The sequence below is a fragment of the Neolamprologus multifasciatus genome, chromosome 16, assembly GCF_963576455.1.
Source record: "Neolamprologus multifasciatus chromosome 16, fNeoMul1.2, whole genome shotgun sequence".
Taxonomy (NCBI): domain Eukaryota; kingdom Metazoa; phylum Chordata; class Actinopteri; order Cichliformes; family Cichlidae; genus Neolamprologus; species Neolamprologus multifasciatus.
In genome coordinates this window covers 31,976,119-32,000,635 of record NC_140454.1, presented here as the reverse complement: position 1 = coordinate 32,000,635, position 24,517 = coordinate 31,976,119, and the positions used below count along the sequence as shown (strand labels likewise).

The following is a 24,517-nucleotide window of genomic DNA, read 5'->3' as shown; positions in this document are numbered from 1 at the left end:
ATATGATCCATTGTTGATCTGCACACAGCTGTTGTCACGAACATCACACTCGCTTACGTCACTGTCATGAGACATTCTCGCAAGAAAATCACGGTTTTAGTAACGCAGTAACGCAGCGTTCCTACGGGAAAGTAACGGTAATCTAATTACCGTTTTTGCAATAGTAATCCCTTACTTTACTCGTTACTTGAAAAAACTAATCGGATTACAGTAACGCGTTACGCGTTACTGACTTATGACTTATAGTCTGATCACCAGAGATGGGCAGTAACGCTCTGGTGATCAGACTATAAGTCAGTAATGAGCCCGGAGTGCTGGTGGGTGTGAATTACAGGCATTTCAGCTGATTCTGGTAATTCTGCAGCGAGAGGACTTTAATGAATGTTAACAGACACACCTGTGATTTTTCCACAGTCGCAACTCAAAATATCTGCGGTGGAAATAGATCTGCAGAACACATCAACTGCTTAGGGTTTGTTCTTTATATCGTATTGATGTATTTCTTGGTTATTTTTCGCGGCAAACAGCAGCTGGAGACACACACTGTAGAGCTCATATTTGCCTATAGCATTACCACTCACCGTGTAAATGTACCTTTGCTTTGTAAGTGAATACAGTGCACAGTGACTTTCAAAATGCTGAACTTAAGCATATCTTCCAAGTGATAAGTTCTTCAATGCATCTCTCATAAATGTGCCAAGCCATGACACTCGCAGACGATGCTTTCCAATGGGCCGTATATGAAATATGGAAAATGGGGAACAGAGGCCTTTTTCTGCCGTGCCAGCAAAATCTCCAAAATGAGCTTTTGCAACTTGAATAGGGGGGCAGAGGGGGGGCTCTGCACTGCCTGACGCCTGCTATCCATCGCAGTGGCAGAGACTTTGCCTGCAACGCCACTCGTTTCCTCTTAGATAACCTTACATCCTCTGCAGGAAGACATTCTTCTCCTGCTTTTTATACCGTTATTTACCGCCATCGTCTCTTTATTTTCCCACTACTTGTTTTAAAATTACTAACTCTCACTGCCATTTATAAAAGTCACTATCCAAATACTAAGCGTGCGTTCTTAATGATTTCCTTTTAGATTCGTCTAAGCTGCGTGTGCACACAAAAGAATTGATTTACAACCTGCGAAAAACCTCTGACAAACCGATTAACATTTGACAACGGTGGCAGAGGACTTCAGATAGGAAACGCGGTCGCATCCATTTACCTAACAATAAAAAGAAACTGTTGATTGTGAGCGGCGCCTCATTTAGCGCCACAAACACAGCAGCACTCTGTCACCATAAGAAATGAGCTGCGTCTGCCTGTCTCAGTGTAATTAGCTTTGATTAGCATGCTACTAATGACTGTAACGGCATGACGTTGTAGTGAGCCCGCACAAGACGCCGAGGTGTGTTTAACAGGCGCAGAGACACTTCACAGCCCCGGAGATGCATGCACGGATTTGTGTCGGCTCCCTTCATCACCTCCCAGAAAAACTCCATTAGTATAGATTCAGCTTCGCCTTTCATTTGAATGATATGGATAGTGAAATGTTGCTTTTGCAGCTGGTTATTCTGCTGCTTCCATGTCATAGGTGTAGAGGAATTTCTTTTGAGGTAATGGAACAAGACGTAGTGATGAAAATGCGATTTTGCCAACAAATGTGTTATATGGAAATCTTTGCCAGCAATACCGCGCTGTGCTTAATTTTAAACATTAGATTTGTACCACATGTAGCGCTCCATCGCAGTTCATATTGCTTTTCGTAAAGGGCCTTGGACTGTACATCTGTCCTCCCCCATTCTCTTTCCTCCCACCTCTCTCATCCTCTTAGGGATGTATAAACACGTTCTCCCTCCCTCTGTCAGCTGTCAGGACCTTTTTCATTCAGCAGAGGTTTACAACCTTGTCCTCTCCCGAGTGTCCGTCAGTGCTACCTCCCTGCTTGACTATACCGAGCGTGCGGTGTAAAAATTCAACTGCTAGATGACAGGAGAAATCTGCATTTATTTCCAGACCTCCTCGTCCTCATATAAACACACAAACACATTCACCGCTCTCTCCAGGATCCCCTAACCCGGCCTTGAATGTGACAAACGGTGTTAGGTTTGAGCGCCCTGGGCGTCCAGGCGAGGAGAGCAGAAGGACAGAGGAGAGGCTTGTGCGAGGGGTGAGATGTAGAGGCTGGAGCAGGGAAAACAAGTGATAAATTTCAGAAGTAAACAGCTGCAAAGAAAAAGGAACCACCGGTGGGTTCTTACAGCTCTGTAGGATGTTCTGAAACTTTTCTTGCCTTAGTTGTTGGGTTTTGTCGAGCTTTGTAAACAGAAACTTTTTAAATCATTTTAGCCGTTTCGGCAGTCGTTTAGTTCTCATCTATGTTATCAACACTTTGTCAGTTGATGTCAGTGTAGAAACACGGGTGTTTGTGTCTGCGTGCGAGTCCCCTCCTACCTGTGTGCTCTGTCGGCTGCTTGAGCATTGAGCACAGCAGCGGTGGTCCTGTGTGCCGGGCGTGCTCACACGCCCACGCCTTCGCACACTTCCAGACACACTCAAACATACACTCCCTTCCCCACAGGCGCTCGGTACCTATGCTGTGTCATAAATCAGAGCTGTCAAATAGATTTTACAGCTCCTAGTGAAAAGAGGAGAGGCAGCCACCCAACAACCTTGAAAAGATGGAAGAAAGCAAAAGTAGAGAAGTTTTATTAATATGAAACCTGATACCTGGACCTAAGGAATCTATAAAAGACTGACAGGACAGTTTTTCACCCGGTGCACATACGAAGCAAACTGAAAGTATCTTGGTGGTGTGAGCATGATGTGTTACCACGGTGACCAGTCCATCTATAAAAGCACTGTGTGCAATGAGTCCGTATGATGGTATTTACGGTTATTGTGTCTTTGGCGGACTTTGGCTTCCAGAGTTGCTGCCAAAAAAGTTGTTTAGAGCTGGCAACCAGCCCGCTGGGGACGGGTGGGTGGGGGGGATTTACTGCTGCGCTTGGGTAACGTACCCACCATACCACGTACTCTAAAAGCGATGGGGCTGCGTCGATGCAGCTTCCTACACTTTTGCTTCCACTGTGGTGCTGCTTAGAAGAGAGGGGCACACTGCAGAGTTTCACTGAGACTCGTAGCACGAAGAGAAAGCAAATTATGGTAAATCTTTAAATATGACATGGAGGATATTGACGATGATAATCAGCGATCATAAGCAGATACAGGTTTAGAGGGCAGACAACCACAGAGTAGTCCCAGACTGATTGGGAGTGGTTGCGGTGCTGCCCCGAAAAACTTGTCTGCAGTTTGCTTTGAAGACGCCGACTTGTCTGCAGACATCAACAACCAAAGCAGGCACAAGGAGGTTTTTGGTCCAGCACTGACAGCCAGCAACCTCCAACAGTCACTCAGCAACCAGTCAGGGTGGTTGTCAGCGGGTCACTGAGCGGTCTGTAGGGCTGTGTGAGTGAAGCCTTAGCTGAACAGCTAAAGGTAAACAGTCCCATCTCAACATTATGTTATTTTATTATTATACTGTTAGGTGGGTGTGTAAAGATTCACTCAGACTTATTAAAAATCTAAATTTCATGTGGGAACTAAGATCAGTAATTTAAGTTTTTTGAAAGAAAGGATGTAACTGAGGAAATAATTACAGAATCAGCTGGTGTTGAATTTTGATGGTTTACTGCAGCTTTAGGAAAAGACTGGGTTCTGTAAAATACTTAAAAGCAGTCTTGTTAACGGAATAATAACCACCAAAAATCACGAGTAATTCATCGGGGAGCTTTTAATCCATCCAGTAATGATCAGTGTAATAATAGCAATAACAAAACACGCCGGGGCAAAGATTTGCTGCGCTAATGATCTGAAGGAGCCGTAGGTGAATTTTTCCATGCTGTTTATTATGAGACCAAAGCAGTTTTATGATCCTGTAACCTCACAGTTGTGTACTCGTGTTGTGTCAGTTCCAGACAGCATTACTCATTCTTTAAGTGGGTATTTGATTCTTGTCTAAAATCTGGGAGGGAAACATGAAGCCCATTTTTTACTGTCCTCATCCAGGTGCATAAATTCCCCGATCGCTGGAGGCTCAGAGGACGTCAGTGTCCGAATGGCTGCCTCTTAATATGCAGAGCAGAGGAAAACATGTACATCCAGCAGCAGGGCTCGGGAGGCAAATCACTTCTGGCAGCCTAATTCACTGGTCATTAGAACGGCCAAATTGAATAATGGGCTCTGAAGTAAAGTGTGCATGTATGTGTGTTCATGTCCAAGTCTGTCTGATAAGGCAGGCAGGGCCATGTTGGGTGACCGTACTCTTGTGCCCCCTTTACCTTGGCCCATCAGTTTCAATCAGGCGGGATGACAGGCACTCCTCTTTCTCCCGCGACCCCTCTCCATTAGGCCACCGGCGCCCACACGTGTACTCCATTACGCTGCATTACCTGGTCAGTGCCTGGAGACATCACCTCAGGACGCGGCAGAGGCTCCGGGCTGTATGGAAAAGAGAACCGATCCTATTTCTATTAAGATTCCTCCTCATTCACTCTTCCTTGAGGTAATCACTAGCCTGCCAAAGTCTTATTCGGGAAAGTAATGGGATTGTGGGATGGCGACAGTAGCACTCACTTATCTAACTGCATACTTGGACAGTTAACAACGATCCCTGCTTTCCTCCTCCTGTCCCTCTCTAAATTTATTTTGTAAGTCTCATTTCTGCATCTATTCGTGGAAATGTTTTCAACCTCGTGAACCTGTTTACTATAATATATGAGTTTAGATCTTGTAGGTAGTTAACATGCAACATTATCAAATTCAAGCTATAAAGAAGTAAAAAGGAGTCAAAATTGAAAAACTCCTTTTAGGGGTCGCCACAGTGCTGCCATCTTGACCAATCACATGACCTCCCTCATTACATCTATGAGTCTTCCTACTCTGGTAGCTCCATGTTCAACAGCTCTGCTGGTGGATGCGCCATCTCAGCCTCATCTCAGCCTCTTTTGTGTCAATGTCACCATCATGCCGGGCGATCGTGGCTCAAGAGTTGGGAGTTCGCCTTGTAATCGGAAGGTTGCCGGTTCGAGCCCCGGCTCGGACAGTCTCGGTCGTTGTGTCCTTGGGAAGACACTTCACCTACCGCCTACTGGTGATGGCCGGAAGGGCCGATGGCGCGATATGGCAGCCTCGCTTCTGTCAGTCTGCCCCAGGGCAGCTGTGGCTACAACTGTAGCTGCCTCCACCAGTGTGTGAATGGGTGGATGACTGGGTGTGTAAAGCGCTTTGGGGTCCCTAGAGGGGACTAGTAAAAGCGCTATACAAATACAGGCCATTTACCATTTACCATTTATCTCCAACTCGTACGTTCTACCTGCTCTCGCTACAATCTTGTAAACTTTCTCATGTTTTAGAATATAGAAATATGACCACAAATCAGGAAAGATGTGGAAAACAGAGGAGTGCATTTTAATGCCACTAAGAGTAAAAACATCTTCACTGTTTATCTACAAATCAGAAAAGCCCAGAAAAACGTCTTTTGAATGATTTTCTAATTCTGTGACCTGCTTTTCACATTTAACTTAACGGTCTCAGATTTGCTGCAAGCACCTTTTACCACACGATGGTGAGTTGGGTCGGCCTGATGTGGCTTGAAATGTGATTTCAGAATAACTGGAGAATCAGACACAAATGGAATGGATAGGGACGGTGGCGCTGCCTGGTGGGCCTATCAGTCAGTGTTAAGGCTGCTGAGAGGGCTGTCTCGTAGGCAGGCTCGCCTGCACCGGCCATTTCCCATGGCCATTTGTCTCTGTCCACTTTCTTTCCCTATCCTTGCCCCCCCCCTTTTTTTTCTTTTCATCTCTTCCTCCCCCTCGTCTTCGATTGCTCATTTTGGACTCTCAGCCTTGTTCGATCTGCTATTTTTTCTGGTTCTCTGCATTTTCCACACCACCACCACAACACTCTTGTTTTCCTTTGTTCCAAGCATTCCCCCCGGCAAACAAGTTGCTTTAGCAATCAAAACTAGCAACTGGAGTAGACCTGATGGTGTTTCATATTTACGTCTATCACAGTAGTGAACACCTGATTGTAAGTAAACCATTTTTTTACACATATTACTTTTGCAGCCCTCTAGAAATGTTTTCATCTGTTTGAGTTAAAAGAAAAGATTAAACAAATCTGTTGGTTATTTACAGATTTTGCAGTTACTACACTTTCATCCATCAATTCAACAAAACATATTATTTTTGTATCAACTTATAAAGCTGATGATTGTTGCTAAAACACTTCTCAGTCATTTCAGTAATTACTGCTCCAGCCTCGTTTCATTTTGGAGGATTACTGTTGCTCTTAATGATCAGCGGGGAAATTGATATCCTTCTAGCAGATGACTAGCAATGAAGCTAAATAATATGTTCGCCTACATTTACTTTTCCTCTTCCTTTGATTACTTCGTATCAAAACAACAGCAATACTTCACATATCAGATATGTTCTTAATTAAGATTTAATTAAGATTTACCAAGATAGCTTTGAATTCCCACGATTCTGTTGTACCAGACTGCAGCACAGCTCTCTAATCTTTCTGGCCTTCGTTTTATTATGTGTCAAACTCAACACGGTGTGCCACCGCACAGCTGTAAACGGACTATATAAAGTCATTACAAGCAGATGTTTATTTCTGGTTTCCTTGGAGTTGGGAGCTGTTGGTGCCTATCTCATTCTCCACGTTATCTTGTGCCAGTTCTGTGCCGTTACATCTGTGGTTTGAACAACTGTTTATGTCCTTATTTGTCATGTTAAACACAGTCGGAGAAAAAGAAGATCTGTGACTAAATGAAAAGCCTAAACTATAAGAGAAGCTTTAGATTTTAAGATATGCAAGCCAACAATTAGCACATTTCGTAAACTTATTAAACTTATGAACTCAAAAATCCCCATCAACAATCATATGATCACAGGTGTTTTGTTTGTTTTCTCTGGATTATTGTAGGGGCTTTACCTTCCCGCCTTGAGGCAGCTGTTGTTGTGTTTTGGTGCAATATAAACAGGGCTGCACATAAGTGGTCCGCAGGTGCGTATTCGCTGAAAATAAAAATAAAAAACGCGCACCAGATAAGAAGTTGCAACGCGTGTTTGCGTACATACGATTTTCTGGAGGAGGACAGACATTTGTTTAGAACTCTTAAAGATGTCGAAGAAGCAAACTCCTTTAAGCAATTACTGTGATGTTCCTCCACCTCCAAAGAAATGTCAGAAGGAGTCAGAACCTCAAAAGAAGCGCGTATTCTCGGACAAGTGGTTGCAGGAGGTGAGCTGGCTTCAAAACCATGAACGCACAGAGATGTGGTGCAGAATGTGCCGTGAAAATCCCACTCTAGCGGACAAAAACAGCCTTTTATATGGACGCAAACGCGCGCTGCAACTTCTTATCTGGTGCGCGTCTTTTATTTTGACAGCGAATGCGCACATTATGTGCACCTCTGAATATAAATAAGATTAGAAGAGGGAAAACATGGCGTCCTCCAGACTAAAGAACAGAGGGACCATCTGGCTACTTATCAACGCCCACTTAAAACCCCCGAATTTTTGATAGTATGAGGGTGAAAGTGCCTATGGGTCTGGCAGCTGGCACATCTGGAAAAGCACCATCGATGTTGAAATCTGTATACAGGTTTTAGAGCAACATATGCTCCCATCCAGATAACATCTTCTTCACAGAAGTGCTTGTATTTTTCAAGACAATGTTAAACCGCATACTACACCTTTTACAACAGCATGTCTTGTTGAGTGTGAGTCCTAACCTGCAGTCCAGACCAACTTTCACCAACCGAAAACATTTGGCACATGAAATGAAAGATGTCAGCAGCTGCTCTCGTAGGTTCCCAGACGTTTACAGACTGTCGTCGAAAGAAACGTGGGTGGTACACAGCAGTAAACGTGGTCCCGTTCCACTTTTTTGAGACATCAAGTTCAAAATGACTTTATTATTAGAGTTTGAACAAATATTAGCTGTAGCATACATTATAATTTGTAACTTGTCTATTCATTGCACACATGAGGATGACTAAATTTTAAACAAGCAGGGAAAATCTGAAACGCATCTGAAAACTTTGTGCAGTAGTTTAGTCTTAGTGAATTATGCTTTCTTCTCATCTGACTGCGGCTGTACGTGAGCGTCGTTTTGCTGATCAAAAGATGTTTTTGTGGTTCTGTGTAACTGATGTCAGCGCTCTGCAGTGAGTTGGCACCCAGAGGCTGAACAGTGAGTCCTTCTGGCCTTGATGGACACAGGAAACAAGCGTGGCCATTTAACCGCAGCCTTCTCTCTGGCCCAGCAGCCCTGCTCGCTGGTGCTGAGGGGAATCATAGCCGCTCACTCTGATGATTTATGACCACACCTGCAGCCAGCCTCAGAGCTTTGCATGCGTGTTTGTGTGTGTACAGTAAAGAAAAACAGAGAAAAAATGACTGTGTGTGTGTATGAAAGGCAAAAATCAAAAGGTATGTGTAGGTTTAAAGAAACAAAAGACTGAAACTGCATGGGCGACTTTGTTGAGTCAAGCAGAATGCTAAAATTTGAGGCGCTTTGTTTCTGGATTACAGCTTCTTATGCCCGCGCTGTAGTGGAGAATAGATTACAGTGTGCTGCAAACAGAAGTCTGTGTGCTGTTCGGGTGCAGGAATACCATTATCTCTCGCCTAGCCTTTTTGACTTGGCCTTTCTTTCAATCCTCTCACTCCTCCATGAACCTTCACTCTGACTGTATTCTGAAATGCAGTTCCTCATAAAATCCATCAAATAAAAAATTCATATTGAAACTCTCTCCCTCTGTTTTCTCCACCTTTCTCCACTCCCACTATCAGCACTTCATAATGATAAATGACAGACCGTCAGATATTAAAGTCTGAAACACAATAAAAGGTTGATTCTCCCTTTTCCACCTCACATCTCTCCAATTTTAGTTTCATCAGTTTTTTTTCTCTAAAACATTTTTTGTAACATTTTGGAGAAAGAAAAGTCTGTTATATTTGCACAGCAGGCATTCAGCTGAGTTTTTGTATTCACAGTGAGGCATTACCAGTGTAAAGATAATAACCTTATAAAAACAGCAGGCTTCATGTTTAACATCCATTCTCTGATTTCTAAAACATTAGCAGGAACTGTTTTCATCACAAAGTGAACGCTGGTGTGATTTAGCAAAGGTGCTGAATTTTCTTTCTCAAATGTGAACATTCTGCTGCTTTTCTTTAATGTGAAATTAGATTTTAAAAACAAGGAAATGTTATATTTTGTTTAGATTGGAAACGGCTTCAGTTGCAGCCGTACTGCCAATTCAGTTCATGTCGAAGAATAGAGACCGTCTCGTGATGGGTTCGCACCAGCAGCAACGCCCTGCAACGAGATGATTTCTTACTCCTGAGTAAACAGTCATTACTGTGGGGTTGGTTAGTTCTGACTGTATTTTAGGAGGATTATGGGCAGATTTGCATGAAAATTTGGCTCAATTTTGAGTATATGTGGTTTCAGGGTTTTTTTGTAAAGATTATTGAACAGTTAATTCAGGTAATGTAGACCCTACAATAATACATACAGAGAAAAACCCAACAATCATATGACCCCCTATGATCAAGCACTTTGGCGACAGTGGGAAGGAAAAACTCCCTTTTAACAGGAAGAAACCTCCAGCAGAACCAGGTTTAGGGAGGGGCGGGGCCATCTGCTGCAACCGGTTGCGGCGAGAGAAGGAAGACAGGATAAAGACATGCTGTGGACAACAAGTATGATTCAATGCAGAGAGGTCTATTAACACAGTGAGCCATCCATTCTCCTCCACTTATCCTCATCAGGGTCCCGGGGGCGGAGCCTATACTAGCTACCATAGAACAAAAGTGGGGTACACCCACTCATCCACCAATCTGACACAGGGCTAACATAGAGCGACAGACAACCATTCACACTGATGGGAAAATAAGAATCACCAGTTAACCTAACTCCACTGACCGCATGTCTCTGGACTGTACTCCCAACAGAAAGGCCCAGATGATGGAGTCAAACTCTTGCTGTGACCTTGTTATGAAGCAACAGTGCTAACCACCACACCAACATGCCTAAATGATTATATATCAAATTGAATTTGACACTCACTTGACAGACAGACGCCTACAAAAATACTCACTGCCTTGGTGGTGGTTCGGACTACCCTGGGAACCTCCAATACTTCATTTTTGCCACGGTGACACACCCAAACACTCACAAGTCACATAATTCATCTGGAATATATACCAGCTAAACTATAGTAACACAGCTAGTAAAAAGTCATCCTGCTCTGTAGTTGCTTTAGTAAGGTAACATACCAAAATCAGATTGGAGCGGTGCATCTTTGCATTAGCTACGCTACGGGGGCTCCTTCGAGAGTGAGCGAGCAAGGGCAGTGCCCATTTTTCCTTCTTCTCTAACAGCTGAGCTTCAGTATTGGTTCATTACCCAGCCTGTCCTGGCACTCCAACAACAGTACCGCAGAGAGCCTGTCAGATGATGGCTCTCACAAAGGTGTTTGCTGTCATGGTGTCAGTAAGATAAGCAATTTTGAATGTCTTTGCTTATTATACATACTTTTCACTCTAATCGTTTTAAGATAAAACAGTAAACTTAAAGGAATGTTAACATGTAACATGTACACCTGTGTATTGGTTAGTTCTTACTTATGCTGCGGAAGTTCATACAAATTAGTGTAATAATCTCAGGTAGAATTGTGCAGAATTAAATGCTAATACAGTTTATATTGTTTTTGTTTTGTTTTTTATATTTCTGATATATATCATTAGTCACTTCTTGTTTGTTCTCTGCTCTGGATTCCTGCTGCACACCAGGTTGTAGACTAAATGTTCTTTGAGACCAAACAATTCCTCCCCTGAGAACTACTTAGCTGAAAAGGTTTTTCTTCTTCTGTGTGCCTGTGCTCTACCAGCAGAAATGTTAATGTAAAGTACAAACCAGCTGTTAGCGTGGTTGTTTCATGATCGCAATGATGTTAGAAAGCAAACATGTGGTTGAAAATAGCCATTTGGTGCTGGCTTAAGTTACATAAACGAAACAATAAAACTAGCTATGTTCTGCTTAAGTTGTTAAGAATTGAAGTGAATACTAACTTTGTCAGTAGTTTCTCCAATAGACTCTTGAAGGTGAGTCTCCAAACTAACCCATCGCTTTTGCAGGCATTACCAGCATGTATAAGTCTATGGACAAGCATAGCTCCCATTTCTGTTTAAAGACTCTCTGCAGTTTATGAATTGCACACTCTGAAAATGACCTAGCACGCATTTATAACTCTACAGCAAATGTCTTTATAAAATTGTTTTAATTTTTAATTTTTTTTTTTGAACACTTTTCAGTGTAAAGTCAGAAAGGTCAGTTTTTCTTTGTTACATATATGTTTTGTGATTTCTTCCCTCAGAGGATTTTCTTATAAGTCATCTTTTGTAATTATTTCCAAGGTCTTGTGCTAAACATTAAGGTAACTTTGCTTTACAGATCAGAAAAGCTACATTCAATACAACCACAGTTCTCTGCCACGCTTTCAATTTGTTGAATAATTCTGTTTAAAGGCTTTTGTTTTTACAGAGTTGCATGAGTTTGGTCAGCCCACAACATTAAAAATAATGAGTCTGACCTCGCTTTTTGATCTTTAGGACACGAATCTTAAAAATCATCACTTAACCAGAGCAGTCACCATTACAGGATTCATTTCTCCACTACTGCAATCATGTCACACACTGCAGCGCTGCCTTTAGGTTTAAAGGTCGGATTATAGAAAGGGAGACAAAAGATAATATTATGACAATAGTAGATTTATATCTATCTGGAGAACGATAGATTTAGATGGATTTTTCAAGCAAAAGATTTAGGCTTGGATATCAATTACTGTGCACTCAGGTGATAAAATAATCAGATATATTTCTCTGAAAAGATTGTACTTTTATTAAAAAGCACATTCCAGCATGCATTAGATGGCTAACCAATGAAAAATAAAGCTGAAAAATAGTAAGAAGATCATTAATACCAAGAATTAATCTAGCACCAGTATGATTCTGAAGATTAAGGGCTTTTTGTCTTGGTAGCCCTCAGCAGTGTGGAGATAAGTTGGTTCATTGCTGTATTTTTGCAAGGATGCATGCTTTTCTTGTGTCTGCAGGTGACAGGAGCTAAGTGGGGGGGTTGTTTTTAGAGCTTGTCTTGCTCTTGTCAACACAGCAGCATGTCAGGCTGCTGAATGTTCGAAGGGGGAGGCTTTTGTCTTTTAATATGCTGTTAATGTAGTCTGGCTGACAGTAGTAGATTGTCTCACTGGGCCAAAGCACTGGGTGGTATAACTGACGCTTTCTGCCAACACTGCAAGCTGAAAAATTACGGGAGGCATGAAGTGCTGAATGAATTGCTTTTAAGTAATTTCATCCATCAAAAAAAAATAAGATGCAATGTTGTTTTTTTATAACAATTGGAGTTTTCAGGTTCTGCCTGCGTTCAAAGCTTTTCGAGCGACTTCTCGATACTGTCAGATAACATTCAAAGACAGACATGAAGAGAACTCGTAGCCTTTTCTTAAAAGCAGTTTATTTTCAATTACAGTGCAGCTACATATCTCGAGTGAAAGGGGAAGGACTCAAATAAAAGGAGATAAGAGCTTTGAAAATCCTAAAACCTTCCCCAGCTTCTGTACGATCACACAAAAGATCAAACCTTTCATTTGAGACGACAGTAGAAACCTGACTTTACACTGAGCCATATCAGAGGCTATCATGTTGTCATGGGACCAATTAGAAACCATCATTTCATCCGTGAGGCAATTGCCATGCCATCACCGATACAAAGTGTAACTTGTGTCCTTTTTTGCTACACATTGAGTTTTTTTGTAGTATTTTCTTTGCATTTAAACAGCCAGCGTCTGCGATGGAAGGCAGACGCATCGCGCACGGGATTCTTTATCATTTAGAAAACACGAACTAGTCGTGGGATTGTGTTCCTCTGAAACATGGACAGGTTTAGATAGAAACAAATGAGTGAGGATATGTGAAAGGCAGAGCAGTGATGTAGTTTAGAAACATTCTGAGTAGAATATAGTGACGATGAGCGCAGAGCTTACCAGTGCCCTTTAAACCTGTCAGCTCAGTTCATAAACCACATGCAAGGGTGGACAGTACAACATACAGAAAGGTAGGAAATGGCTCCTAAGTCATATTGACGCAGCTTAAAGCTATTTAATGTTCACAGTTGCATAATACTAAGCTAGTAAATGCAGTAGTTCAGGGTGATGGACCTGCCTGGATTGGATGGCACTGGCATCAAAAATGAAAGCTGACTGACCACCAAATAAAGACGCCAAATACCGAGACTTGAATCTAAAGAGTTCTTGTATGCGCCCTCCTCCCTGCTCATCAGGCAGATCTGTGTCCCAAGCATTTTAAAAGCCCTCGCTCACTATTTGCAGTGAAAGGTCAGGTATATAAGCAAAGACTAGAAAAGTCAGGCAGTATTTGACGAGTAAAGGATACTAAACATCACAGTTAATCCCATTCTGCCACTGAGATACAGCACTAAGGTAATGTGTACACAAAGTGCATGCCTACAGTTTTTCAGGGCTCGTGTTTATCAGAGGTTTGAGCATAATGATTAAAGAGTCATGATGTTGTTGTTTACTTGGAGAGAGTTGCCGACAGAATTCAGCACAATCACAGATTCAGTGTGTTGAATATGTGCCCTGTGTTCTTGTATTGGAGAGAATTTATGTGAAGCTCAGAGCTGAACCACAGCTTACTGTCCGGTAACTCGTTTGTTCTTGTTGTCATGTCTTTTGATGTTTGTCATCCTCTCTCAGAAGTATCGGGGGATCGGCTTCATCGCTTCGATATCAGTGATTCTTTTTCATTCACATTTGGGGTTGAAGTCTTAATACATGTGTGCCCAATTTTCTTTGATAGGTTTTACATAAAAAGCATAGAGATCCAGTTTCAGACGGTGCATTTTTGGTAATTATTAAGTCGGTCTTCCATGCAAGCAAAATGATTTGGTTAGAAACCTCAAATCATGATGGAAAATCTGCCTACACAGGCCGTCATAGGCAGTTTGTTTTAAATGGGATGAACCCCACGGCCTGCCAAGGGCAGACCTTTCCATCTCCTTCTGTTTTGAAGGAGATAATGATTCTCTTTTACTTGGAATAGGATTGCATTTTCTATCTCTCTCATCCTGCGTTCTTCACTCACCTTTACCTTTCCATCGCCCTGTTCCGCTTCCCCCTCACCCCGCCTCCTCCCATCAGTCGGCCACTGCGGGTACTCCCTCCACAGTGGCGATGCTCTATCGCTCCGTCACAGTGCAAGCGAGGGATGAGAGACAAATCAAAACCACCTTATTTCCCCTTAGTCCCTCTCACCATGCCAGATTGAATTTGAGGCTTTTCATCTTTCTCATCTTTCTCTTTTCCCCGCCTCCCTTGGCGTCCACTCAGAATTACCTGGAACTGAACCGTCTCACGACTTGATGACACACAATCGTTTATGCGCGTGAGGCCAGATAGTTGGCAGCCCTCGGCTTCAGTCATGTGCGTTTAAAAAAAACGGTCAATACCAAAATCCGTGACACCTTGCCTTTTCCAGTGTCTTGTAAATCCTCATGCATGCAAATGTCCAGATTAGTTTTGCAGGCTTTAATGTCCAAAAATGTCTGATCTTTAAAAGAGAAATGTTGAAATCCCAGAAGAATGCCTATTTTTATATTCTCCCAGCCTTCTTGGCTCATTCTATATGGGGTTTAAATCCTCTTGGTACTAAATAAGATTTATATAAATCAATTTTTATTTTATGATAAAACATATTTTGGCTGCATTGCAGTGGTAAAAATTACTTAGTTGTCTGTCATATTCAAATCATATGCAAAGTGCATAGTTACAGTTGGTACCAAGCCATTTATAATGTTAATTATAGAGTGTATCACACTACAAAGCATCTGCATTTCTCAGGACATGGACAATTATTACAGGTCTGTCAGCTGCACATCCATGAACCGTGTGAAATTCCTCCACATCCTAACGGTGCACAATTAGATTGACATCTGGTGATTGGAAAACCAGCAGCTTGAACCAAACGATACAACGCAGGATTGATCCATGCTTCCACATGGGTTGGGCCAAATTACAATCCAAATATCGCAGTCAGAAATCAAGATTCACAAGACCAAGAATGTATTTCCTATTTTCTGTTGTACAATTTTGATGAGCCCATGTGAAGTGTAGCTTGAGTTTCCTGTTCTTAGATGACAGGAGTGTGCTCTTATATAGTTATAGCTCTTATAGTTACTGTTAGTGTTGTCCTCATATATTTTCAGAGCTTTCTCTGTAATTGGTTCTATTGGAAAATCCCAGCAGATCAGCAGTTTCTGAAACACTCCACCAACCACCAAATTCAAAATCACTGACGTCTCCTTTCTTCCCTGATCTGGTGCCCATATTGAACTTGTTTAACAGGTAAACTAATGATGTGGTGAGTCAGTACAACACGTGCATTTATACCTGTTAGAAACTTAGAAACACCAAGTATTCATGGTTTTGGATGAGACCTTGGGCACCATGTTATTTCTAATAAAGTTGATATCTTCAAAACTGGGAAATGATGTGTAGATATCACTGTAAACAAGAAGAAAAACATATACATTTGATTTTGGGTTGAACTGCTCCCTTAGGCCAGTAACACATTAACAAATCTACAAATGTTATTTTTGACAACTGTCGTCGATTTTTACTGTATGAATTATTTTTGTGAAGCTGTCATTACTGAGTAGACGTGAGCACAGACATATTTAGAAGATTTATGGCCAGGATGGTCTGATCTGAAAATCAAAACAGAGCCCCTAATTGGCCATGACCGGGGTAGCGGTCATGGCCAATTAGGGGCTCTGTTGGCTCTTAGGTGACGGCTTCCTCGTGGCTACGTGCAGCGGGGCTAGGGGAGGGTCTGTGCTGACGGACGGGGGTTACTGACCTGGTAGCCTGGCTGCCCCTGGGTGGGTCCGGGACGGGCGTGAGGTTCTGGGGGCGCTCCGGCTCTGGCCTGGGGCCCTGGCCGGGCCTCGGGGGCCTGGGTCCTGGTTGGTGTGTTGCCGGGGTTGTGGGCCGGTGGGTATATGGGGGCCCGCCACTGGCGCAGGGTGCCGCCGGTGCGCCGAGCCAGCTGGGGGGCTCTTCAACTGGTGGGGGGGGGGGTTGTCACATCTTGCAGGGGCTTTCCTCTCTCAGGAACTCTCTCTGCAAGAGGGGGAGATACAGGAGAGGTGGAGGAAGATCTCAGCCTGGGCGTCTATTGTCTTATGTAGTCTGGAAGATGAGTGGATGATGGGGTGGGTGCAGTTTTCTCTGTTGTGGGGTTGAGTGGACTGCCCCGGGCTCTGTGGGGCCGGGCGGCGCCGCTGCGCTGGGCCCCGGTTCGGATGGGCCTGGGCCCCCCTTCCCTGGTGGGTCGCGGAGTATGGGGGTGCCTACTGGGGTCAGCGGGGGAGCTGGCCCCAGGGAGGGGTCACTTGCTCCTCCCTTCCTTCCCTCCCCATCTCCAGCTGCCTCCCTCTTCCCGCTCCACCACAACCACCCACACATGCAGGGCCTTGGAGTGGGGGTGTGTCACCAGGGTGCAGAGGAGGTAACCCCCCCCCCTCTGTCCCCTTCTGGCTGCCTCTGCCTCAATTTTATCCCGCAACTTAGACATTCACATTACTCACATTCTCATTACACATAAATATAGGATCTTGGGGGTGGGCACGCTACACGGAATCCCAATTACCATCAGGGTGTACACCTCACCCCCGGCGTCGTTGCCCACCTCTCAATTTTAAATACACGTAGACATTGAGGGCTAGCAGGAGGGACTATGCGCTTACCTGCTGCTCTCTGGCAGGTAGCTCCATGCCCTCCTGGGTTTTAAACGCACCTTAGAACACACATACATCAACACTACAATGAGCGGGTGGAGGGAGGTTAGGAGTCTTCTCTCACCCTCGTTCTCTGCTTTCTGCTGGAGCAGGGGGGCTAGGAGGAGGAGTTGGCCGTCCGACTGGGGTCCGGAGTGTGGGGCCTCCCTGCTGCTGCGGAGTCGGGGCGGTCTGCTTCTCCCCACTGCAGGGAAAAGGGTAACACAACCTGGGTCTGGGTGCAGTTCCCCCCTCCAGGGGCAAGGGTACCTAGACCCGGTTCGTAGAGTACGCTTGGGGAGTGTGATTGTGTGTACAGCGTCTCTTTATGTCTGTCTCCACGTTGGTTGAGTGTGGAGTAAGTGCATATGAGAGCATGAGGGTGGGAATGGATGTTTGTATCTGTGTGTGCCTGTATGTCTGTGTCCATATGTCAGGTTGGGTATCAGATGCCACCTCTCTGAGGACAGCTCAGGCCCTCCAAGGTTTGGAGGCCTATCTCCCCCCACCACTTCCCCTGCCGGGGGCGGACTCCCTCAGACGTCGGTGCGTTGGTGGTTCTTTGTGTCCGGGGGTGGGCGTCCGGGTACACACCGGCTCACTCCTTGGCGGCTGCTTATCGGGGCCTGGAGCCTGGGGCTCGCTTGGGCCACTTCGGAGGTGGGGTGCCCCCGGCCTCTCGGCCTGGGGCTCGGTCACTCAGGCACAGCTGGCTGCCGGCGGAGCTCACGGGCACGTCACTGCAGCCCCCCCTGGCTTCTGCTCCGTGGCTGCTGGGTGACCCCTCATCTGGGACTCTCCTCAGCTCTTTCTGGGACAGTGGCGCGGCTGCCCCTCTGTTGGTCTTCCTTGGTCTCTTGTGTTCTGGGGGCCTCTGGATGTCTGGGGTTTTGATCTCCTCCATACCTGCTTCATGCCCTGGAGGACGGGGCAGTGGCCCCCCACACCCTCTAGCAGATCATTACATGAGGGAACCTTTTAAGAAAACAAGCGCGTCCATGCTCACAGGTGTACACACGGGTGCTCACACACACAAACTACACCCTTTTTGGCTCCTACCTCAATGCACACTGTGCTGTCGATCTTACGTGCTGCACAATAATGTTTAATATTTAGTATTTACTGTCATATTCCCATATATCATTGTGATGTGGTTTATTGTATTACTCTCGTTTTCTTCTGCTTGTTTTCTTTTTTCTTTCTCAACAGGTGATCCAGGTGATCGATATATGTATTTTTTTTTTTTTTTTTTTCTTCTGCTTATTCTGTTGGTTTTTGTTTTTTGCCCTTCTCCCCCGTCCCTCTTCTCAACTGTTTTTCTTCCCCTCTTTCTTTCTCCCTTTTCTTTCCCCCAGTCAAGTCTGTCCCGTATTCAGCAAGTGAAAATAAAATAAAGAATAAAAGGTGAATCAAATGGACCATTACGGCAAAGCTGGGATGGTCAATTTGGTAAAGAAAATCCGTTGGGCATCTTTCTTCGCCTTTAGACAATAATTCTGATGGCAAAAGAACCAAACGGGACAGGCAAAAAAAAAAAAAAAAAAAAAAAAAAAAAAAGAAAATCAAAACTGATAGACGCATTAGCATCGCCTGCTAATTAGACTGCACAGCAGTGTGTGTTGGAGGAATACGACTGACAAAGTGAATTGAATGGAATTTGTTTTTGTACTTAGACAAAATGACTCTAATTCATTTACCCACAATTGGCCAATCCCCAAAATGAAAGTCTGCAATCATAAATCATAAAGCATGGTGCGGTGCAGAAGTAGAAACTTGTAACTAACTGGTCTCGCGTGTCGATGTGATTCTCACTTGCTACATGAGCATGTGGGGGGCCGTGACACCTGGCTTCTGCTACCTGAGAAAAACGACTCTCATCTCCCTCTCGGTTGGACTTGCTCCCACCCATCCTCCCTTCACCCCACCTTTTCATTTTCAATTATGGGTTGGAATATGAATCTTTAATAGGGTGATAATTGTGCTAGCATATTTGCTGTCACCCACCATTAGGCCAGATTAATTAGCCCATTTAGTTTAGCTTAAGAAAGTGTCTAGCTGAGGAATGGGGGCACTGATGGGAGGCGGGCAGAGAGTAGAATCAGCACAATCTGTTCTATATCATAGTGCCATCGTTTTCCTGCTTTCTTTCCGTCTCTTTGTGCTTCTGTGCCTTTCCCCCCTTTGCCACTTTAACTCTTTTTCTCATCTAACAAAGTCTGTTAGTCTGTTTCATCAGCTGCTCCCGTCTGCCCTGCTCTCAGCAATATTTTCTGTCGCTCTATGAGTTTTCAAGTGGTTGGTGGGGAAATTGATGGTGCAGTCGAGTGACACAGTTGAAACTTTCTGCAACTATTAATTCTGTAATTACCAGTATAGCCAGTGGTGTATTTTTCTTTCCAGCCAACCTAGTTTTCTAAAGGTGACATTTTCGGAGATGAAAAATATGTCAATTAGGCTGAAGTAGTTATGAAACTGATTTATCTGGTTGATAAAATTAAATGCAGTCAGTGGTTACTGATTTCCACCTGTCCAAGGTGGTGCCTGCTTCTGGAAAGCTGAGATAGGTTCTTCTTCTACTCATTTAATACACAGAAACACATTTTATGTTTAAGTAAATGAGCTCCCACTTGAACAAACTGATGCAAATGGGGTTTTTTTATCACGGTGATGGTGATTTTGCTTTGGGGCAAGGCCAAAACCTCTTTTTGTATGCATGAAAAACCCTGCTAGCAGCAATCAGAACACAGAATACATTCACAGAAAAACTGATGATTGCGAATTGTTTCACGAATGGAGACCAAAAAACATCTAAAAGAATAATAAATATTAGCTTTACATTTTTTAAGTGGCTAGAAGCAGCTGAGGTGGTCTTTTGGCATCTGGTCCCTCTGGAGGTCTTTCAGCCACGTTCGACTGCGTGGAGATTCCAGAGCGGACCTCAAGCCCACAGAAGAGGTTTATATATATCTCATTTATTCTGTCACCTATCACCTTCTTCAGGAGGAACTGGAAAGTCTTGTTAGGGAGATGGACTCGTGCTTAGCTTTCACTTCAGCCTTTACAGCTTTTCTTTTTCATGTGATGTAAAAGGTGGATTTTGAAATTAACATTAACTGTCCAACATCTCATTTTTTGTTTTTTGGTCTTTTTTATATTTTGAAGTTTTGAAACTAAATTATTTAACTGTATTTGATATTTGTGTGTGGAAGTGATGTATACGTGTGATTTACTTATTGTCTGTGCCTGTCGAGTGACTGGATGAAGTTAGCTACTAGCTAAATATGGAGTCTACTGTTCTCAAAAACATTGGTGTCGCAGAAGAGACTGAACTGAATTTATGATAACTATGACCAAAAGAAATGAACATGATTCTGAGGAGCTTGCAAGAAACTACGACGAGAAAACATGAAACATGACCTGAACAGATTCACGAAATACCTGAAACCTGACGTGACGTGAAGGGAGGACAACAGACGCACCGACCCTGAACAGAAGAAGACAGAGAACTTAAATACACAGTGGAAACACCTGGGGAAACACAGCTGACACAAATGAACATGACGCTACAGGGGAAGTGAAACTAAACACACTGAACATGGAAACACTAGACCCTTCAAAATAACATGGAGAGACAAAGACACAACAACAGGAGCTTGACAATGGAACATGGACCATTTGGCCTGTGTTTGTATAGCACTTTTCCAGTCCCTAAGGACCCCAAAACGCTTTACACATCCAGTCATCCACACACACTGGTGATGGCAGCTACATTGTAGCCACAGCCACCCTGGGGCGCACTGACAGAGGCGAGGCTGCCGGACACTGGCGCCACCGGGCCCTCTGACCACCACCAGTAGGCAACGGGTGAAGTGTCTTGCCCAAGGACACAACGACCGAGACTGTACAAGCCGGGGCTCGAACCGGCAACCTTTCAATTACAAGACGACCTCCCAACTCTTGAGCCACGATCGCCCGGTAAGGGAGACGATGGGCATAACGAGACAGACTTCACAGAAGACAGGAAAAGACTGATAAACATGGAGACCCAGGAGAAGCATAAACCAGACTAAGACTCAACTAAGACACACTAAATAATAATACTGAAACTTAACTACAACCATAGCTAAGAACAACACAGACCCAGCCCCTGACAGCTGGTCCTTTGGTGGGTTTAATCTCCTCACACTTTCTGCATGAAAAAAGGTGACGTAGTTCCAAATGCCTGCTTATTATTGGTCCACACATTTTTTTCTCTGGATGGAATCAGACACTCGTGAATCACCGCAAACTGAAAACTAGTGAAAATTGTTTAAAAGAAAAAGGCAACCCTAAACCGTATAAGCCAACATTTCAGTTGCATGCAACCATTTGATTCTATGTTAGCGTGAAAGTAATGCTTAACAGGGCTTTAATCGCACTCTCCACCTTGGGATAAGTTGTGGGTGTATATGTGGCAGCAGAGTGACTTGGCCATGTCACTAGCTGTATATCTCTCAGCAGGCAGTAGGAAATGAGGTCTAATCGGTGGGATATTAAAGTCACAATAGACTGCTCCTGCTATTAAGGCATGTCAGCCCTGGCCTCCTCTCTCACCTTGATGTCGCTCAGTCTCTGAATATTTATATGTCTACACGAGGGGCTACTTACACAGTGAAATGTGTGCACGCTTCTCTGTGTGCGTTTGGTAAAGCATCAAGCTAGAAATGTATCATGGCCGTAGCTGCTCGAGCTCTTTGAATATGTTTACGTGTATCATTCTGTCTGTGCTCATGCAGTCCACCTTCCTGTCCTCCCCCAGGTGCAGCGGGTGCGAGGCTGCTCTCGGGTCAGAGCAAACCCGTGGCCATGGATGTGGATGAGGAAGAGAATATGAGTGAGTCGGCTCAGATTTTCTCATTTGTCCGTCTGTCTGTCCGTGTCCCTGTCTGTGCGGTACATTTAAATGTCTGCTTGTACTTTTGTTTCCCTTCTTTCTGTCCGCCTGCGTGTCTTCCCTTTTACATCCCTCTGTCTTCCTCTGCTGTGTAATCAGTGTGGACACAGTTTGGTTGCTTACATAACGCAAGTGTTTTTTCTAGCGTCTAGTCCACATTTTTAAAGCGAATCATCTGACATGCCAGGACAAACCAAAACTGATGAAAATTAAAACTGATTTTTTTTTTTGTTTCAAAGCGCTGTTCGTACTCGTGTTGTGAATTATCCTCACCGAGGCACAAAGCAACACGTTCACACGCAAATAAATATCGCTAATGCCGCTGAAACTTTTTAGAGGACAGCTAATCATTAAATCTGAGGTGCTCCAGGCCACACTTCAGATTCTCTCTACCTCCATCTCTCGCTTTAGAAATTCCTTTCCGCTCCAGTTTGTTGAACTTTAATTAGACGCTTTGGTTTGAACTCGGCAGCCGAGGCTCAGAAAGCACGGAGACACTTGACAGAGTTCGTTTCCACACACCTACAACCATTTTAAGCTCATATTCAAAGGTAGCTGCCATCCCTGTAGAGCCCTAACTTCCGATTCTAATGAACAGTGGTGTCATACTGGCTGTTTCTGCCCTGCAAAGAAGTATGTTATGTTGTTCCATTAAGTCAAATAAGCAGTTGCAAAACAGTCTTTGTTGTCTCCCACAGCCTCTGAAGCCCCTTTCTTACATTTTTACTGCCAGTCAAAAGATGGATTTGAAGATAAAACAGCCCGAGCTCACAGATCCCCGTTTCTTTAATACAGAGGGAACACCAGAGGAAAGCATGAAATAATTCCTAGCTTTTATGTGACAACCTTAGCAGCTCCCGAAATTCTTTAATCACATGAATCATCCCAAATCAAAACCTCAACAAACAAGTTACTCTTCGAGTGAAGCTGCAGTAAAAGTAAAAAGCAGTATTTGGTTCACGCAGCCCTCGCTGAGGATTTCAGCTCTGAAAGAATCGGGCATATGGGATTCTTTTTTTTTCTTTGTGTAACTAATGGATGCTGATTACACAAACGCTGGCATGATAATGATCACAACTGCATGTGTGTGCCATATTTCAGTGCATGGCATCGTGGCTGTTGCTCCATCTATCCTGAAAAGTTATGATACTATAAAATGAATAGAATGAATACAGTGAATTGTATGTATTCAATAAATAATTTTAGAGTGGGGGGAAAGGGAGCTCTAGATTTTTCTATGTGCCACTTGTATGTGTGCAGCATGCCAGACTCTTCATTTTGGGTTTTTGGTCCATTCATACCATGAAACATAGCTAACGAGACTGGTTTTATTACTACTAAATGTTTGCATTTGTATCTTTTATGCAATTATTTTCATTGAAAACATCAGATTTTGCAAAGAAATTGCAAAGAAACTAAATAAGCCAAGCACTGCACGCTGTACCTTTTAAAATGTATTAAGTTTATATTATGTCCTGGTTGCTAAACCATTCGGCTAACGCAGCGGTATCTGTGGTGGTTAAAGATCAGCAGCACAGGTCGTACCTCACAAATTATCCCCATTCTAATAGGTTATAGTTATTTTTCGCTACAGCTGTGCACAGTTGCCCACCTCCTTTAATTTGCCAAACATGAACATCAGTTTGCAGAATGCATGAACAAACCAAACAATATTGCATGTTTTCAGCTCATAAAATGAGGGATGTGCATTTTGTGTTCATGATCTTATAAATATTTATTTATTTATTTATTTATTGGCCTTGAGACGTGTCAGTCGCAGTATGCAGATGGTACCGGCATGTCATTTTGCAACCTAAACACTGTGTTCTCTGACAAGCTCCATGGGGGGGATCTCAGAGGCGCAGGGTCTTATGAATGGCACCTCATTAGAAGCAGTTTTTCAATTCAGATTGTCCTCATTTTAAATATGACAGTGATTCTTTAAAAAAAAACTCATCTAAAAGGAATAAAGTGCATTTTAACCTCCCACCGTGTCACCAGTCAAGAATTTAGGATCCTGCAGTAGGTGGAGTCTTCTCCTTCTGCCTCTTTGATGTACTCTCCTGTTTGCCTGGTCCTCAGCTCCTCCCCCTGCACTACTCCCCCTGCACTCCCTCAACCCAACCTACTATCCCACTCATGCACACTGCGGCCTCTCTTTCTCCTGAGTACCGCAAGGAGTAACCTATCAAGCCTTTGCTGAAGGATGTTATAAATGAAAATTTTTGCCAATATTCCATCCACTTTGTTAACTGGATTCAGTGATATGTGTTCCCCAGAACGGTATATCTCACTGCTGTGGTTTAAAACTGAACACTGGAAGCATTTGTGGGTTTTCTACGTGAATTCAGTCGATTAAAAATTAATAGGAAAAAGGTCTGTTGGCGTGTGAGTGTGTTTCTGTTGAGTATCGATACGTGTGCTTGTATGTGTGTCTTTATGTTTGAGACCTGCAACACTGTGAAACCAGAAAAATAGATCCTTTTTCTTAGGATAACAATCTTAAACTTTAATTGTGAAAAAAGTAACGTTTTGATTTCCAATTTAAAGACTCCTTGATCAAAAAAATAAATAAAATGAAGCAATACTTTTATTCAGAAATTTGGCAAAGATACAGTTTTGAGCATTTTTCAA

At 43.5% G+C, this 24,517-nt stretch overlaps 1 protein-coding gene across 9 annotated transcripts in view; it reads left to right on the top strand.

Moving 5' to 3' along the window:
- The window catches only part of adarb1b (adenosine deaminase RNA specific B1b), a 137,107-nt gene that overhangs the window by 87,369 nt on the left and 25,221 nt on the right, over window positions 1-24,517 (top strand). For all 9 annotated transcript variants that reach the window (XR_014869771.1, XM_085135212.1, XM_085135209.1 and 6 more), the window contains one exon: window positions 21,749-21,823. Coding sequence is in view for 8 of the 9 variants with exons in the window: in XM_085135212.1 (XP_084991338.1) it covers window positions 21,749-21,823 (75 nt within the window). In the remaining variant the exon portion in view is untranslated. The remainder of the gene's footprint in view (window positions 1-21,748; window positions 21,824-24,517) is intronic.